General features: G+C 54.3%; 1 protein-coding gene across 11 annotated transcripts in view; it reads left to right on the top strand.

The window, feature by feature from the left end:
• The window catches only part of Arhgef10l (Rho guanine nucleotide exchange factor 10 like), a 153,013-nt gene that overhangs the window by 120,762 nt on the left and 13,168 nt on the right, over positions 1 to 19,083 (top strand). For all 11 annotated transcript variants that reach the window (XM_076565558.1, XM_076565557.1, XM_076565559.1 and 8 more), the window contains 3 exons: positions 3,010 to 3,236; positions 4,796 to 4,950; positions 10,259 to 10,407. In XM_076565558.1, coding sequence (XP_076421673.1) covers positions 3,010 to 3,236; positions 4,796 to 4,950; positions 10,259 to 10,407 — 531 coding nt within the window. The remainder of the gene's footprint in view (positions 1 to 3,009; positions 3,237 to 4,795; positions 4,951 to 10,258; positions 10,408 to 19,083) is intronic.

Below are 19,083 nucleotides of genomic sequence, written 5' to 3'. Positions count from 1 at the left end.
GAGGCCTGGGTTGTAGGAGGCCTGGGTTGCAGGAGGCCTGGTTTGCAGGAGCCCTGGGTTGCAGAGGTCTGGGTTGCAGAGGTCCAGGTTGCAGGAGGCCTGGGTTGCAGAGGTCCAGGTTGCAGGAGCCCTGGGTTTCAGAGGTCTGGGTTGTAGAGGTCCGGATTGCAGGGGGCCTGGGTTGCAGGAGGCCTGGGTTGCAGAGGTCTGGACTGCAGGAGCCCTGGGTTACAGGAGGCCTGGGTTGCAGAGGTCTGGACTGCAGGAGCCCTGGGTTACAGAGGTCTGGGTTGCAGAGGTCTGGATTGCAGGGGGCCTGGGTTGCAGGAGGCCTGGGTTGCAGAGGTCTGGACTGCAGGAGGCCCAGCTCAGAAGAGGCTCAGGTCATAGGAGGCCTGGATCTCTGGCCTCACTGGGGCTTAGGCATCAACACTGCACCTACTAATCTCACATGGAACTTCCAGCCACCTTCTCTACTTCCAAGGTTCTGAGCAAAGCCCTGTCTTGTTTTAAAATGAGGGGCCCCATGCTCCTTGGGTTACTGTTTGTGTCCTCCTATTTCTAAGGTTCTGACTTCTCCATCCCTGGCCAGCCTCTATCACATGCTCCTTCCCATCTCTGGGCATTTGTGCAGCAGAACCATGGCTTACCCTTCAGACTGTAGTACAAATGTTGATTCCCCCCCCCATGCTGTTTTCCAATTATCATCTAGCACCTGGTGAATCTATTCATCTATGCATGCATGCATCCACTTACCCTGTCCATCCTTCATCTGTTCATTCATCCATTCATTTGTGCATCCATCCATCCATCCATCCATCCATCCATCCATCCATCCATCCATCCATCCATCCAACCTTCCACCCTTCCACACACCCACCAACCAACTACCATTTACCATCCGATTGCCCACTCATGCATGCATGCATGCATGCATGCATGCTTCCTTCTATCCATCACTTGACAGGCATACACATTGGGTGCATACCATGAGCCAGACACAAAACAAACAGTGAACAGGACAGAGGGTCATTAAGGAGACAGAGTGGCTCATTGGATGTTACTTGGCAGGTCTCTATAGAGGGGAAACTGGGAAGCTGACTGGGTATTCCGTCCTCTCGAGCCTTTTCTTGATTTCCTTTGGCCCCTGAAACTAAGTTGTTTTCTTGCAGCTGGGAGAAAGTGACCATTGTGAGTGCAGGCTGTGTGTGGGCTGGACAGGGGAATTTCCTCCCCATTACTATCCCCAATTGCTTCTCTCTCTCTCTCTCTCTCTCTCTCTCTCTCTCTCTCTCTCTCTCTCTCTCTCTCTCTCTCTGTGTATTTGTGTCTGTGTATATATGTGTAGTCGTAAGTTTTTCTGGTCCCACTCGGCCCCGTGGTCCTGTGTTACTCCGGTCCTGCCCGGCCCCGCCTGGCCCCACAGTCCCACAGCCACTTATAAAATAATCACTCAGAGGCTTAATTTTAATTGCAAATTATATGGCCTATGACTCAGGCTTCTCGCTAGCTAGCTCTTACAACTTAACTCAGCCCATTTCTATTAATCTATGCATTGCCACGTGGCTTCGTGGCTTACCGGTACATTCATATCTTGCTTCTCCTGGTGGTGGCTTGCAGCATCTGCCTCGACTTCTTTGTCTCATCTTCAGTTTGAATGTACCGCCTAACCTTATCCCACCTCGCTATTGGCCAAACAACTCTATCTATCAACCAATCAGAGCAACACATATTCACAGTGTACAGAAAGACACCCCACAGCACTTCCCCTTTTCTATCTAATCAAAAAGGAAGGTTTTAACTTTAACACAGTAAAATTACATATAATAGAACAGTTATCAAGCAAGGATTACAGTTAGAATATCTGGTCTATTTGTATTTGACAAAATTAAAGAAAATATTCTATCATTTATCCTATATTTGTGAGTCTAAAGTTTTATATCTAATTAATTTTTTAGCATAACCAAGGTAAATTATGACTATCTAGTCTTCAACTACATCAAAGACCCCCAGAAGGATGGATATACTATTAACTAAGTAAACAGGAAGTGCATTGCAAGCAACTTCCATAATTTTAGAAATAACAGAGACATCTGGCTGCCTGGACAGTCACCCAAGGTTCCTTTGTAACATTGTGGCATCCATCTTCAGCCTATAGACTTAGAGTGTCTGGCAGACTTTTTAGAAGCAGGAAATTTGAAGGACTGTTCTGCCTAATGGAAAAGTTCATCAGTTGATTTTCTCTTTGTCCTGCAGAATGTCTGGCAGTTTCTTCTGTGAAGCAGGAAACTGGAGGACCATCTTGCCTCGATTTGGCAAAGTTCAATGGTCACTTTTCTATGGGTCCTGCATGTTCAGTTTATACAACATACTGTCAAGCAGTCCAGGCAAGAGCAGTTTCTTGCCCAAATGGTTAGCCTTTTCCACATTGTAAGCAAACTCCATAACAAGTTTCTTTGATGCCCATCATCTTCTTTGAAGTAATTGGTGCTGCCAGGAGCAGATGTGTCCAGAAAAGTCTAAGTTCTTAAAACATTTTAAATGCCATATTCTGCAGGTCTTTGAAGTGTTTGAAGATTACCTACCTAACAGAAATATATCTTTGTATACCTAGAAAACTTTACTAACATGACTATAAGTTTGATTATCATAGATGACTAACTATTAATATGTATTTCTTAATGATATAATCTTAAATGAATTGCATAAACATAATACCTTAAACAAGAGTAGAAATATACATACACTATAACAAAATTGACCTTAAATTTGTATTAATAAACCAAAATCCATACCAATATAAAGTATTTTGAGATTAACAGTTGTTTTTTTGGATCAAAGTAGATTCAGTAATCTATCTTTTTAAATCGTTTTCTGTCATATGTATGTCTGTATATGTATGCGCCTGTGTATTTGTGTGTTTGTCTGTGTGTCTGTGCCAGGGTGTGATCCCTGGGAGCGTGTGCTCTATTCACCGGCCTGACAGCCTCTCTGGGCCTCTGCTTCCAGGTCGGAGGTGGGCAGGAGGGTGCGGGTGGCCAGGTGGAGATCTTCTCCCTGAACCGGCCTTCGCCGCGCACCGTCAAGTCCTTCCCGCTGGCGGCCCCCGTGCTCTGCATAGAGTACATTCCGGATCCGGAGGAGGAGGCGGCTGAGGGTGCGGAGGAGAGCCAGGTGGCTGCCGATCCCTCAGCTGCAGTGCACCCCACCGTCTGCCTCGGGCTGCAAGATGGCAGGTGAGGGGCAGGAGCACGCGTCGGGATGGCTGGTGCTGCCAGGCAGATGGCTGCAGGCAGTCCCTCCAGCTCTGTGGGTCACTAACCAAAGCCCTCTTCCCCAGCTTGGTGTCACCAGGAAGATGGGAACTGGAGACAGCCAGAGTCTAAGTGTCAGGAGTGGCTTAGGTCACAGCCGACAGCTCCCCCCACCTCTGGCACCACTTCCTGCCTGTGCATCTTTAGACACACCATGTCAAGTCAGGTTCTCTCTGTGGTGAAGCTCAGGAGTCCTACAGTCTCGCCATGTCGAGTTGCTGAGTCTCAGGTTCCTGTGGTCAGTGAGGCTTAGCACCCCCCACCCCCCACTGCAGGGCTGTGTGAATACAGGAGAGCCAATCCTGCCTAATTGGGAGAAGACTGTCCAAAAGAGAATTCCTCTGCCTCTCTGCTCTTCACCATGGCCTATAGAAGGACAGACAGTGTGTGTCTCTGGAGTTCCTACTCTGTGCCTCACACATGCTGAGTGGGATCTTGCAGCCTGGGGGCTATCTCCATTCCCACACAGGGAGGGGCCAGGAAGAAGTGATGGGGAGCCACGCGCCCCCCCCCCTCACACACCGCAGTCCAAGCTGGGACTGTAGCCTAGGGCCCCGTCTGGGCCTGGACTTAGAAGAGATCTGGTGAACACCTTTTGTTTTAGTTTTGAGCCAAGATAATTTTCATGTAATACAAAACCCACCATTTGTGGGGCGGGGGGGGGCGGGGCGGCGGGCGGGCGGGCAGGGGTGCTGGCAGTGTGGCTTGGTGGGTAGAGCACTTGCGTAGTCTACACAAGGTCTAAGTCACATCCCTAGAACCTCAGACTGGGCAGGGTGATTCATGTCTGTGATCCCAGCACTTGAGAGGCAGTGGCAACGAGGATCAGAAGTTTAAGGTCATCCTTGGTTACATAGCAAGATTGAGGCCAGCCTGGATCACACTGCGACCCTGATTTAAAAAACAAAACAAAACAAACAAACAAAACAACAAAATGAAACAAATCACCATTTTAGTCTTATTAAGGAGCACAATTTGGTGGTTCCTGGCTATCACTACCTAGCTCCAGAACATTCTCATTACTCCCCAAAGAAGCATACACCCATCTCATCCTCTCCTTGGAAACTGCTGATCATCTTTGGCCTCTGAGAGCTTGCCCTCAGTCACACCCTACAAACGACATCTAGTGCTTCATGGCCTCTGTTCCTGGCTCCTCATTACTCTGTGCACGCTTGCAAAGCAGGCCAAGGAGTGTTGTCGTGCTTTGTCCCCCTATGGCCCTCAAGTGGGCACCACGGATCATGTGAGGAAGAGAGCTGAAGGTCAGCACTCCAGGTCAGCAGCTAGGAGTTGGTGGTTGGATTTGAACTCAGGTCTGAGTGGCATTGGAACTCAGCACCTTTCTCACTGTATTCTGGAGCCAGAGTCCTGACTTGTGACAGAAGCCAGGGGTCCTGTAGGAGGAACAAGCCTGGGCAGGTGAGGCCCACGCGCAGGTAGGTACCCATGAGTCACAATGCTGCTATCATCTCTCTCTTCAGCATCCTGCTCTATGGCAGTGTGGACACTGGTACCCAGTGCCTGGCAACCTGCAAGAGCCCAGGCCCACAGCCCGTGCTCTGCCTGCGGCACAGCCCCTTCTACCTGCTTGCCGGCCTACAGGACGGGACGCTTGCTGCCTATCCTCGGACCAGTGGTGAGGCCTGGCGGGTGGGTGTGATGGAGGGTGGGCATCTGGGGCACCAAGTTGGGCCTGGATACTTTACTGAGAGATTGCTAAGGAGGCAGGGTTGGAACTGGCTAGCCTCAGGCTGGTGGGGATCTGAGACCTGATCTTCACTGGGGTCTGATGCCTGGTTCCCACGTGTGAATCCCTGTGAAAAGAGAACATTTACTTCTCTGCCAGTAAACAAGCTTTAGGGGACAGTGCTCTGTGCGCTGGGAGACCGAGGGTGGTCTTGGAAAGACCTGGCTTCTTGCCCTGTGACAGCTGTGTCCCCAGTGAGTGGAGCCTTCTTTGTGCCTTGGGCTCTTTCATAAATTGAGAATCGGGTGGTGCCCACCCCTCTTGGTTCTAGTAAACAAAACAACTCAGTATAGACCGGACACGGGGCCAGGACGGGTGCTGAGAAGGGGAGGTACCTTTGGGCTGTCACTGACCATGTCACTGAGCCTGAAGGAGGAGGCTGGCGGGGCTATGCAGCAGCTGTGGGCAGCACCACACTCCAGTGCTCCAGGAACAGTGTCAAGGATGTGATATGCTACCCTGGAGAGTCACCTCTGTTCCAGGTACCAGGATGCTGAGCCTGGGGGTGGGGGAGCAGTTTGTTCACAGCCGTGTGCATGCTGTGAACGGTCCCTGAGCCCCGAGGCTTGCTCAGCCCCTAGCTTGATATTGAGGACCCAGTAGCAAGTGTGGTAGCCCCAAGGCTCTACAGCAGTGTCTCCCCCCTCCTTCCGCCCCCAGCTCAGCTCTGATCTGATGGCTGCGTCATCCTTGCAGCCTGTTGCGGGGTTATAAACGGATATTTGCAATGAGGGTTTTTTTTTCCTACTTGGCACTATGTTGGTATTTTTAATTAGCTTTTGATAAGGCATTTATAGTTTTTAATTAAAGGGGGAAGAAGGGAAAAAAATCCCTCTTACCATCAGACGGAGCAGAGCATGTGTGTGAATGTAAATCCTGGCTCAGATGTGCTGGGGTAGACAGGAGGGTCTGAAGGGACCACCCACCCTCCTGTGTGCCCTAGACACCACGATGCCAGCTTCATCCAACTCTGGCTACCTGTATGGATGCTCAGGTGGGCGGGGTAGGGCTGCTGTAGCTAAGTACCACAGCAGTGGCTCAAACAGCAGAAGTTCAAGATCAAGACACTTGAGAAGGGTCCATCCTAGGCTTCTCTGGCTCTCAGTGACGTCTTGACTTGTAGTGACATCACTCAGGTCCTCATGAGGATGTCTCCCTGTTCATGCACCTTTGCGCCCCAATCTCCCCCTTTATAAGGATGCCTGTCACATCTGTAGGGTTACTGTCTCCAAGAAAGACTATATACTGGTCCAGGGTTAGGGCTTCAGTGAGTGGGTTTTGGGGAGACACAGTTCAGTCCCTGATGGAGTTTTGGGTTTAGCCATTGGCCTTCAGCTTAGGGTTGGAGCCTGCTAGCTTATCAGAATGGAGAACCCATGGTGGTATTACACCTCATCCCCTCACTTTTGGGGGAGTCTTCCCTGCAAACATTTGCTCCCCCAATATGAATGAACACTTACCGTGTGCCATGAATATGCTGGTCAACAAAGGAGACATGCCTCCCGCCCTTATGAGGTTTAAAGTCTACAGAGGGAGGTCAGAATAGCCATGTCAACAAGCAAGAACCCAGGGGCTGCTGAGGCAAGACTGGGGTCACTGTGAGAGCCTGACTACCTAGCAGGGTGGACTGAGCACCTGGGGCTCATCCCAGGAGGCGGGCCCTGAAGCTGAGAACCAAGAGAGGTGGCCAGGCAAGTGGTAAGTGGAGGGAACAGTGTTTGGAGCAGAGGGGCCAGTGTGTGTGAAGGCCAGAGGCAGGAGTATGCCTGGCATCGTGGAGGCCCCAGAGAGGAGGCTGCAGGGCTGGCTAAGAGCCAGAGGGTAGGTGGCACTGGGCAGAGTCTGGGGACAAACTCATGAGGATCTTGAGTTTGTCTCAGCCCATTGGGATGTAGAGAGAAGCAGTACAGTCTAGACACTGGCTCCTTTGACAGGAGGGCAGGTGTGCCTTGCATGGCATCCTTTCTGGGATCCCACTCTCTGGGTGTCTGGTTTGACCTTGGCTGTCATGAAAGGTCTCCCCTTCTCCGGGCCCCCAGCCGCCCTGTGGTGTCCTGAAGAGGTGATCCCCGGCCTAAAGCCAGACTCTTAGGACCACAGCACCACGTGGTTTAAAAGAGGCCTCAGAGTCCCCTTGGTTCAGGAGCAGAAGCCTTGCTCTGTGCCGCCCCTGGGCCAGCCTCAAGGTACCCTTCCAGAACATCTCCAGGGTGCTCCTGGTGGCCAGGAGTGTCTGGGATGTGAACTGCCCAGGCTTCACAGCTACATCCCGGGGCTGGTGCTGGATGAGATGTGTACAGTGAAGTGACAGTCTCCTTACCTGTGAAATGGGGGTGCAGACAGCTCCTCCTCACAGGCTGCTTGTGAGGGTCACATGTGCAGATGTCCCCAGGGCCTACAATGGAGCCTCCCCCGGAGTGGGCCCCTCTCAGCCTCAGTGGCTTTCACTCCTGTGAACTCTTCCCAGCACCAGCCAGATCTGGACCCCTGTGGGAGACGAGCAGGCTGTGCCACCTGAGGCTGGGAGAGGAGGGATGCTGGCACCCTGAAGGTGCCTTTGCTTGAGACAGGCCTTCGTCTCTGCTGACCGGCTTTGCCAGCGTAGATGAATGGGCTGTCACCCAGGGGCGGGTGTGGGCCCGCCAGCGCAGGTTCTGGATCGTGTTTACTTACAGCTACCCAAGGGTTGGGAACTGGGGAGGGCCAGTGGAGGGGACAGTCCCTTGAGCCCTGCCCAGCCTCAGTAATTACCTTTGTAGTCCGTGAAGCTGGTAAAATGGGGGCTGGAAGGACCTCAGAGGACAGAGTCTGTCAAGAAAACCAAGTCCCAGCAAGGTCAGCAAGTCCAGGATGCCTCTATGGACTCCAACAGGAGCTCCTGGCCACTCTCCACTCTGATATAAATTTATATTGAATTTTATCACAGTTCCTTGCTTTGGAGGCTTCTGGGGGACAGCAGCCCACAAAGGTGGGATGGTTAGTGTACATGTGACCCTCAGGACTTCAGTGGCTGTGATGCACTGTCCTTGGGTGGCAGGTGCAAGGGGTCCCCCGCCATTGCTGCTGTGCCCTTGGGTGAACCCCAGTCCCACTCTCTGAGATGCTAACCCAGTGTCTTTAGCTCCTTTCCCTAAATGTTTTCTCACCCATGTCTTGGCCATCGTGGCGGAGGCTCCGGCATCTGGCCACAGACACTGCTCACCTCCTGCCACTAGGGGGGGCTCAAGAGCCTTACATTTCCCTGAATCTGGTGCCCTGGGTCCAGGGTCACATTCCTATGGAGATCTGGCCTCCTTCTGGTCACCTACCCCTCCCAGACACCAGTCCCAGCACAGGACTGGGAGTAGGGCTTGGAGGCAGCCAGGCCAGACCCAGCTGTGGGTTTAAATGCTGCTTGGGTTGACACTCCTTGGGTGAGTTACCCAGGTTCTCTGCTCTGGGCCTCTGTTGTCACCTTTAATTAAATGGCGCCAGCACTGGCTTCTGTAGACTATTGGGAGCCAGTGAGCAGGGACAACTGTGTGCAGCTGTGTGACTGGGGTAATTGAACTTGCGGCGTGTGAGTTATAAGTCAGGGCTAATGACAGTGTCTGCCACACAGGCGTACGGGAGGTAGAGAATTCATTCGTGAGCAGAGCGACCAGCACACGGAAGCAGATGGGACTCAGTGTTGGCCACCGGCATTTTTACCAGTGCCCCAAGCTGTGTTGGGGTAGCACACACAGTTCCTTGACTCCTTGCAGTATCTGAGGAGTGGGGGGGGGGGGCGGTGCGTGACCATCACATCCATTTTAGAGATGAGGGAACCAAGACTCAGAGAGGTCAAGTCTTTGCCCAAATGGACATGGGAGTTCAGAGCCACAGAGGGCTCTGGTCTGGCCTGCTTGCTATGTATGTGGTCATGCTCTGAGCTGGAAGGAGTGGTACTGTGTATGGGAGGGGATTCCCCAGTTCTTAATTTATTAGCTTGGGCTGGGAGTATGAAGCAGGGTTCAGAGGGAGGCTAGCGGTGGGGGACACGCTGACCACCTGTGGCCAGGAGACAGGGTGAGGAGTTTGGAGGCTTTCCCATATAACTTGGGGTCCTCCACCTCTGGGGACAGCTGTGCTCGATCCTGCCACACAGCATCTGGCTCAGAGGAGGATATGTCTGTGGTGAGTGGCTTTGTGTTCCTTCTGGGGACCTAGAGGAGGAGTGGGGGGCTGCAGGGCACCAGCAGCTGACTCTGTCCTGCCTCCCTGGTCCCAGTCACTGTGCCTGCAGCTCCAGGGTGTGCAACTCCCCCACAGACCCCCTCACTGGGCCTCAGCTCCCCTCAAGCCTCCTCCTTCCTGCCCAGCGCCCTGACAGCCTGGGGCAGCCACTGGGGCTTGATGCAGCTTGAGATGTGACTTCAGAGAAGGCGGTGTTGAGCCACTGTGCTTGGGTACCAGGAGGGGTTCTCAGTGAGCGGGCATGGGTGGGGTGGGGAGAGGAGATGCCTGTTTCTGGCCAGGCTGCTGCTGTGGTCCCTGGGAACAGCAGATGGGAATGTCACCTCTCAGAGCCTCTCCTCCCTGCATCTGGTGGCCTCTCTGGAGGGGAAGATCTTGGCAAAGTGACAGGAGCATCAGGTGTCAGGGTCTGAGGAAGTCCTCCAGCTCTTCAGATGAGCTGGGGTCTCCGCGAAGTCCCTTCCTCCCTCCAAACTGGGACTTGGAGAGGCGGAGGGGAGGTGCACTCAAGACCCATAGCAGAATCAGGGCCACGCTGGTCACAAGTCTCGGAACTCTGGGGTCCTCCTACCTTCTGGCAGGTGCTAGTGTGGAGGTTGCCTCTCCCAGAAGCCCCTGTGGATCTGTCCTCCACGTGTGTCTGCTCCTCAGTGCTTGGCACATCCGCTCGGAGCTGGTGGCTGCTGTCTCTACCCAGTGTGGTTCGCCAGAGGGCGGGGCCTATACCTGCGCCTGCCTCGCTTCTCAGCTCATGGCCCAGCTGGTCGTAGGTGCTTTCTGAGTGTGTGTGGAGTGAATGAATGAGGGAGAGAGAGAGTCAGGGAAGGAGGGAAGCCCAGGGTGGTCCCCAGGGCAATGGAGTATAGTGTCAGTCGCCCCGGTGACATGAGGCTGAAGGACCATGGTGGGGGAGGGTATATGGAGCTCGCTGAGCTCCTCCTGCAGGGTCTCAGCCTCTGACCTGTGCCCTTCTTTCCCATAGGTGGAATTCCCTGGGACCTGGAGAGCCTTCCCATGTGCTTGACTGTGGGCCCAGGGCCCATTCGCACACTGCTGAGCCTGGAGGATGCCGCATGGGCCAGCTGTGGCCCGCGGGTCACTGTACTGGACGCTGCCACTCTGCAGACTCAGGTACCAATACCCAGGACTCGTGACTACAGAGTCCCTGCTGGGACACAGAGACACAGCCGTTCTGTGGCCTGTGCTCTTGAAGCAGAGGTAAAGGTGGAGGCCAGCAGTGTGTCTCTGCTGGGATGCTGGGATGCTAGGATGCTGGGATGCTGGGATGCTGGCCTGGCCTCTTGGCCTATGCCAGGCTCGACTGCCCCACCTCACCACATCCTGTGCTTCATCCTTAGTGGCTGATAGGAGCTTTGTGGTGGCTTCCCAAATGGTATTTTGGTGACATTTGCCATTGTTGATTTGTTTGAATTATTGATCTGATCAGATATGGCGCCAGACCCAGAGGGGAGCCTGGCAAAGGTCCCCAGACAGGCAGGCTCCTCAGGCATGCACCCTTGTGTGGGCCTGTTTTCTTTTCTCTGGTAGGTTCTCTGTCTCGGACACCTCCAACTTGATACTTGACAGCTCAGGCACTAGGCAGAGATTGGCGCTGTTAGCTTTTAGGTGGCTAGGGTAATGTCCTGGAGAGCTCCGTCCTCACTGGATAGGTGGGGAAACTGAGGTGTGGGTGCTGTGAATGATCTCTAGGAGTGTGTGTGTGTGTGTGTGTGTGTGTGTGTGTGTGTGTGTGTGTGCGGAGTCTGCTAGTCTCCTTATCTATGGTTCTTGCTTTTGCTGAAGCCTAGAGGTGAGTGAGCATCTGAGGCTGCACATAGGTCTGTGGCCAGTTCTCGCTTGGCCAATGAACACCTTCATGCTGGCCCCTCTGGAACACTGGCTTCTGCTCCATGAATGAGGGTCCTGTGGCTCCCTTTAGGAGGCAGAACCAAGAGGTCTGTAAGTGAACTAGGTGAGGAGGCTCATGTAGGGGTGGAAACTGAGGCGGTCTTAGAGTGGAAGGCCCAGGAGGGCCAGGGTGTGGCTTAGTCTGACACACAGGTCTGAGAACCAGAGAATCACTAGGGCAAATGCCAGTTTGAAGCTGGCAGTCCGAGGACCCCAAAGCTCCAAGGTTTCTGCTTGGTTCTGAAGGTGGGAACACCTTCCGTCTGCCTTAGCTACAGAGGCAGAGAGCCAATCTCCCTTCTCAGCTGCGGTGGTCACTGGACCAGGCGAGGCCCACACCCTTGGGGAGGCCATCTGTGAGACTCTGCCTACAGGTCAAATCTTCCTCTTCTACCAAAACACCCTCACAGACACACCCAGAGTCATGTTTGACCAGCTATGGGGACACTGACGCAGCCAAGTGGTTGCCTGAAGTAACCCTGAGTGGGCAGCGTTGAGGGAGCTGCAGTGCCGGCCCCCACCAGCAGGGGGGGATGTGATGGACATGGAGGGAGTTGGATGACTGACTGACCATATGCCAGCTCCTTAGCAGGGGAGACTGTGTTTTGTGAGCCCCAGGACAAGTTGTGAGACGTGTGTGTGTGTGTGTGTGTGTGTGTGTGTGTGTGTGTGTGTGTGTGTGTGTGTGTGTGTGTGTGTGTACAACCTTGGGTGTTATTCTTCAGATACTGTCCATCTTTATCTTGGAGACAGAGTCTCTCTGACCCTGGGACTCATCAATTAGGCTGGACTGGCTGATTGTGTTCCCCCAGGATCTGCTTGTCTCCGTGCCACCTTCACCCCCAGTGCTGGGATGCAAGCATGTGCCACCATGCCCTGCTTTTCTTTTGTTTTTTTAAATATGTATTCTGAGGATTGAACTCATGTCTGCATACCATGCCATCTCCCAAGCCCCATGTTGCCCTTTGCAGAGAGGAAGCTGGGGCTTCTGGGAGCTCCTTGGTGGCTCCCATGGGGTCTGTCCCATTCAGAGACTCCTTGATCGTGGCACTGAGGACCTGTAACCTCCGTGGTACTGTTGGGCCAGACCAGAGGCCAGGGGTGTGTGGCCAGTGAGACGTCAGCCTGGTTTCTTGTTTAACTGAAGAGTGGGGAGGGGACCTAGTGACTGTAACCACAGACCCTCGTCCTGCCTCCCTGATGCAGCCTGGAAGGCTTCTCTGCCAAGGCCCTCCCCCCACCCACATCACTTCCCTTCAAGGCCCTGTCACCTCCTCTACTTGTGAAGGAAGGTGGGTGAGGTCAGCCGACACACCAGGTCCTGTGGTCCCTGAGAGCGATTCCCACAGAAGTGCCTTTCAGGGGAGGAGTCCTCTTTCAGGGCAGCCGAGGATGGTGGCCGCTGTGGAGTTGGGGATCAGGTTTATAGCTGCGGAAGTGGGAAGCTGGGCTACCTCCCCCAGACTCCCAGGCTATCTTGTAGCCGTGAGCAGTGGCGGCTTCTTAGAGGGGAGCGTCGGCAGGATTGTTAAATGCAGCAGCCCCGCCTCTGTATCAGCCACTGTTGGTCCATCTCTGTTGGGAGGCTAGCCTGCACCCCTGGAGGGAATGTAGTTTGTGAAGAGCACTGGGATAGGAAGCTGGCTTTGTCTCTGCTGGGCTTTACGACCTTGGACAGGTCACTGAACCTCCCTGTGCATGGTGGTTAGTTAGACATCCATTGTCCTTATTTGCCTAGCTCCCCAACTTTTGTCTGTGTGAGGCCTAGAGGGTCAAACTGCTTGTGTGGACTCAGATGTCAGTGGTGTGGGCCTTGCCGGCCTCCGTCAGCAGCGCAGGCCTTCCTCCCTCCCCTCCCAGGAGTGTGAGCTGGGCACAGAGGAGGTTTGTAGAGCCTGTGGGGGCTGCTTTCACTAGATTCTGCCCCTCTACGGCCACAGTGCTGTCTGGCTCTGGCCGACTGTCCCAGGGCCCCAGGGACCTCCTGGCTCCTGTGAGGCTGTGCCAATTTAAGATCAGTGCTGGACCAGCTGCCCTTACGGCGGGATCAGTATGGCCTTTCACCTCCTCGGTACACCTGGCAGGGAGTCCAGGGCCACTGGCCAGGGAGTCCCAGCAGGAGGTGCTGGAAAGCCAGAGGGTGGGCATTTCTGGGCAGCTGGGAAGTTTCTATGCAGGTGGGTGGCAGCTTGCCTCCATCTTCCCCCATACATACGCCACAGTAGTAGCTCGGTTACAAGATCACACCATGTATATTTAATAGAGCCGGCCTCCTGCCGGAAAGGAGGGAGCTGCCTGCTCTGGCATTGTGTTCTAGAGCTGGCTCCATCTGGATGCTGCTAATGACCATCGGCTCGGTCCTGGGCTAGCCGGCGCCAGGCTTGCCTCTGGGTCCCTGGCGGGACTAGCCAGTCCTGGGGGAGCCTCCAGAATGTCCACACATGTCTGTCTGTGGTTGTGCTGAGCCTGGGTTCGACACCTGCAGGGTCTTCGATGCCCCAGCACGGCCCTGGGTTCCAAGAGAGCCCTCTGAAACACCTGCCTCATGCGACTTCCCCCGAGGTTGAGGAGGACCCCGGGGAGGGAACATTCTGGAAACTTAGCGTCAGCTAGCGAGTGTCCCAAGCTAGAAGACCTGGCTGTGCAATTCTCATGGCTGGGGTACATGGTGAAGACAGCAGGGTTAATCTAGGTGTCTCCATGCCCAGGAAGGGACAGTGGATTTTGTTGGACCTGACTTGGACTTATGTATTTTACATATAGAAACTCATTTAATCTTTGAGCCACCCTCTGCTGGGGGTGCTGTTCCCACTTAAAAGACAAGGAATCAGGCACAGAGAGGTTAAGTAATCCACCTGAGGTCACACAGCTAGAAAGAGGCAGAGTCAGGGTTTGAGCACAAGCCTTATGGGTCTTAATTCCCAGGCTGCCTGTCTCAACAAAAACGAGGTTCTGTCTCCTCTGGGGGACCCCATTATGAGCCTGCATCTTCCACTACTGCATCTTCCAGGTCAAGGATTGTGCCTTGGTCACCCTGTGTCTGGTTCATTGGTGGAGACAGCAGGCGCCACTTAGCGGACAGTCCCAGTGGGCAGGTGTTGGGTGCAGTGTATACCACCGCTCTCCAAGTCCTCAGGCACTTAGGGGACCAGGACGAGCAGGACCGGGCGGGCCTCTGCTCTTCAGGAGTTCCAAGTCCACTGTGGAGAGAGGCCAGGGCTGTGGTATTACCAGGCGTGGTGAAGTACTGGTGTAGCTGGAACCCATGGAGGCAGGAGCAGTGCCAGCCCTAGCCAGAGGGGACACAGGAGCTGGGAGTTGGGGGTGAGGGCTGGGCTCGGCTGGGGAGGTAATGTGTGACATGTGACATGTAATGGAAGAGGGGAACAGGGTCTCAGTCGGGAGGAAAGCAGCAGGAGTCAGGCCCATGTCCGGGGAGCTGGAGGCAAGCATGGCACCAGGTGGCAGGGCAGTGGGGTGGATCTGGGGCCACTGTTCCCTCAGTCCACTTGGCAGGGTCCCTACCTCTGCCCTGACCTCGTTTGGCCCCGGCCCCCGATGGTCCTGGGCCACCACTGCCTCTGGGTTTTCCGATTACCGCCGATTGCTTGTTCGGCTCCTTGATCCCAGCAGAGGCAGAAGCGAGGCCTGTTAAATAATAATGTGGCTCACCAGGGCTTGTGTCAACACCGCATCCTCCTGTTCATTATCTGCATCGCCACCTTCAAAGTCTAATCCAGTTGTCTGGAGTTCATTCGGAGCGATCGCCGGAGGGGGAGCTGGCTGTGGGGTGATGGTTGCATCTTAATTAAAAAAAAAAAAACCACACAACTGATTGGGGATAGTAGGCCTGAGGGTGTGCTCTGCTGTGATGGGGTGGTGGGGTATTAGGCAAGGCTGTTCCCACATGAGTCTTGGGGTCTCTGCCTCCTGTTCATGGGACAGGGAGGGGTGATGGAGACAGGGCTGGGCTGTGGATGTCCTGGAGAGGTTATATCTGTGTAATGTTGCTGAGAGATGAACCAGCGTGGTGTGCGGATGGGTGCCAGTCAGGAGCAAGCCCCTTTCTCTTGTTGTATTTTAAAGATTTTTCAATTATATGTATGTATGTGTGTCTCTGTGTGGGTGTGTATCATGGGTATGGGTGCCCACGGAGGCCAGAAGATGCCCTGGAGCTGGATTTAAGGCAGCTATGAGTGCCGGGAATCGAACTCGGGTCCTTTGGAAGGTAGAAAGTGTTTTTAACCAACTGCTGGGCCATCTCTCTAACCACCTCCTCCTCCTCCTTCTTCCTGTCTTCTTCTCCTTCCTCCTCCTCCTCTTTAAGTTTTATTATTATCACTGGGGGAGGGGCACATGTACCACAGTGTGCCTGTGAAGGTCAGAGGATAATTTTGTATAGTGAAGTCTCCTCCCTTCACGTGGGTCTCAGAGTTTGAGCTCAGGTCACCAGGCATGCAGGACCGGTACTATATTTTTTGAGCTATCTAGCTGGCCCCATGCTTTTATTTTTTCTCCAAATCCACATGCCCACCCACCCTCCTACCCTTTGTTGGCCTTGGAACAGGCTGGCTCCTTCCCACAGCCAGCCTTTGCCCTCTGCTGCCCACTGTCCTAGGAACACATTCCCATCCCCCACGGCTCCATGTCTGCCATTCAGCTCTTTACCATCACCTCCCCAGGAAGCCACTCTGCCCTGCAGCTTCAGCCGAGTCGCTTCCATGCCACTCACGGCTTAACACGTCACCTGGCTGTGTGGCCACATAAACAGTAGTCACTTTCTGAAAGCATCTCCCTGATGGCTGTCCCTGGGGCCGCTAGGACATAGGACCTGTGATCGTAGGTACAGCAGGCTCAGGGGCTCGTGACTTCATGACGGGCTTCCTACAGGGCAGGTCCAGCTTGCAGGTCTGTGCCACATGGCAGCGGCCACCTTTTCTGTACAGTCTGGGCTGGGAGAGGCTTAGATACCAGGGACCAGCCCAACTGTCCTAGGAGGAAGTGTGAGACGGAGGAGATAGGGACAGGGAGGCCATACTAGGAGTCAGGTGGAAGTGGAGTGAGGGGCTGGTCAGGGTGTCCCTGGCCAGCAGGGATAAACCCTACCCATATGGTGGCTGCTGGCATAGGGCAAGATGGACAGTGCACCCTTGATCCAGATGTGCCAGGCAATGGGGGACATGAACCCACAGCTATGCTACTGGAGGGCCTAGGACCCCATCTGGACATGCCTCAACACCAGCCTTGAGGGGTTTCCACAGCCCAGAGGCCCGGAGCTCAGCCACTGTCTCTGGTATATTGTTTTTATCTTGCTAGGCATGGACCCGGGGCCCCATGCATGCTTAGCAAGTGCCCTACCACTGAGCTACACCCCCAGCCCCTGGGTACCTTGCAGAAGCCTGGCCCTGGGGTCTTGCACCCACGGGGCTGTCATGAGGGTTCACTGATGCCCCTCTCCCATTATAACCCCGCTCCCTGACCTCTGGAACAGCCCGTGTAGGTCACTTGGACTCCCCCACACCCATGGAGTTCTGTCTTGGGACTCACCACTGTAGCCCACACTGTAGCTGTCTATGGATACTTTGGGACTGAGTATGAGATCAAGCAGAATGAAGCCACACAGGCCAGGGCTGTCCCCTTGCCAAGATGTGCAGGAGAGGTTCAGGCCAGCAGGGGGCAAGCACACCAGCTGACCCAGGACCTAAGTACCCAGCTTGAGAGCACCAAGGCCCTTCTGGAAGGAAGCCAAGTGTCCACTGTCAGTGGGCAGTCCCGCCCTGCTCGTGCACCACCTGCCCCGCTGACCAGTATGAACCCCATTTGCCACTCAGCCCAACAGGGAAGAGACTTCTCTGGGCTAGGACACCCCACAGCCTCCCATAGCCTCCCTGTGCACCCCATGCACCCATGCCTCCCCCACCCTTAATTTTCATGTTAGTACCCAAACTTCGTTTGCATGCATTAGCTGTTGTAAATCCGTCACAGTTCTCGACACAGCATGAATAAAACATCACTGGGCTGTATTAGTTTTCTGTCTCTCATCTTATTTATGACACAAAACGGGTGGGAATTTGAAAAAACGAAATCCAGGCACGCGGCTTCTGGGGTAATGCTATGCAAATTGGCCCGGGAGCAAAGTGAACCCCAAGTCCTTGTAGCACCTGGGGACCCCCCCCCCAGTAGAGTGCCTGATGTTTGGGTCACTGGAGCACGTGGGGTCTGGAGCCAGGTCCGTGGAGTCAGCTCTGTCCGGTTCTGTCTTAATGTTTTTTTAACGCGTGTTTTATTGTTCTCGTGTTCTTATAAACAAGGAGCTAGTGAGCAAAAACCGTGAGAGACTGATTTGCTGAAGATAGTGGGAACTTCCTAGGAGTTCAAAAGGAGGGTAGGAAAGTAGCAGCAAGTATTAGGTTAGATCTGCAGAAGAACTGCTTGTGGGGAGGGGGCCGGGGGTGTTTTTTGGGATCCTGATGTTCCCTTCCCACGGAGCAATGGTAGAGCCAAAAAGTCAGCCGTGAGGGCGTGGCCAGCGGCGGGGCGTGGCCAGGCATGGGGGCGTGACCAGGCATGAAGGCGTGGTCAGGTGTGAGGGAGTGACCAGGCTTTGGGTCCTGTCTTCTCACCAGGAAGAGTCAACTCTCTCTCCATCCAGTATTTGATCTCCCATTGGGAAGGTTTGGGTTGATAAAAGGACTTTTATAGTTTTTATAAGAAGTGGACATTGTGGCTCGGAGCTAAGCTGTCTGGCTTTACCGTTTCTGTTGTTGAGTGCCTCGGTTTCCCCCCTGTAAGCATCGGGATGGTTGTAGAACTCACTGGGACTTCAAGCTGCTCCGTGCTTATTCAGCCCCTAGAGCTGGCTGAAGGGAAAATTGAAGAGGGGTCCTCTGTAGTTTTGAGACTTACTCAGGGTGCTGGGGCTCCCAGCCCAGGGTGCAGTATGGCTCTCCCTCCAGAGCCCTAGCCTGCCATCTCCATGCCTTGTATCCCACAGGGTCTTGTGGATGTGCACACCAGGGCTGTCCTCCATGGAATGGTAGGTCACCGTGAAGAGGGACAGTGTCCAGCTTCCTCCCAGGTCCTCAGGTGGGTGGCAGGCGTCTGGGCACACATGCACAGGGCCAACTTACAAGCCAGCTGTCAGTTTCTGCAGAGGGTGGCCCCTCACCCATGGTGTCTATTCTATACCCTGCTGGCCCCCAGCTGGCCACTGGTCTGGTCTCAGCAGCCATACTGGGAGGCTTCCTCTCCCTGGGTCTTCAGAAACATTTTAGTCTTCATGTGGCTTCCTCAGCTCCACCCTGGTCCCATGGCTATACGGATGCCATGAATGAGTGGCTCAGGGTAACCTGGAGCCATGGGAGGGTCAGAGCCAGACAGAGAGAGGAGATGGAGTGAAAGGGGCCATGAATGAGAAGAGCGAAGAAGAGAGAAGTCTCATCCACACTTGCCCTCATGTCCCAAAGTAGGCACTGGGTCCAGCAGAGGCTCTGTAACTCATGGACCTGCTCCTCCCATGAGAGGGTTAAAACCCTGGTCTCCATGCTGAGTTACAGTGAGGGTGCCTGAGGCTGGTCAGAGCCCTAGGCAGGCAGGACCCTGTGACAGAACAGCCCTGGGCAGTCCTTGTCATTACCACTTTGAAGTTGAAATGACTGAGGCAAGGAGTGGCTGGACCGACTGAATGCAGCATTCAGACCCTGGCTTTTGCCTCCCTCGGGCAGTAAGGAGCAGGCAGCAAAGCCTGCCTCAGGACAGGAGGGCCCAAAGCAGGGGAGGCACACAGCCTTGCCTAGCCCACCATTTCCTGTACCGGCCATGTCCTGCTGGCCTCCAGGTCCTCCTCTGACTGAGGCTGCAAGATCTCCCCTTTGTCTGGTGTTTGCCAGGGGATCTGCA

Source organism: Peromyscus maniculatus, chromosome 2 (assembly GCF_049852395.1).
Source record: "Peromyscus maniculatus bairdii isolate BWxNUB_F1_BW_parent chromosome 2, HU_Pman_BW_mat_3.1, whole genome shotgun sequence".
NCBI lineage: Eukaryota > Metazoa > Chordata > Mammalia > Rodentia > Cricetidae > Peromyscus > Peromyscus maniculatus.
This window is presented reverse-complemented; position numbering and strand designations above follow the sequence as displayed.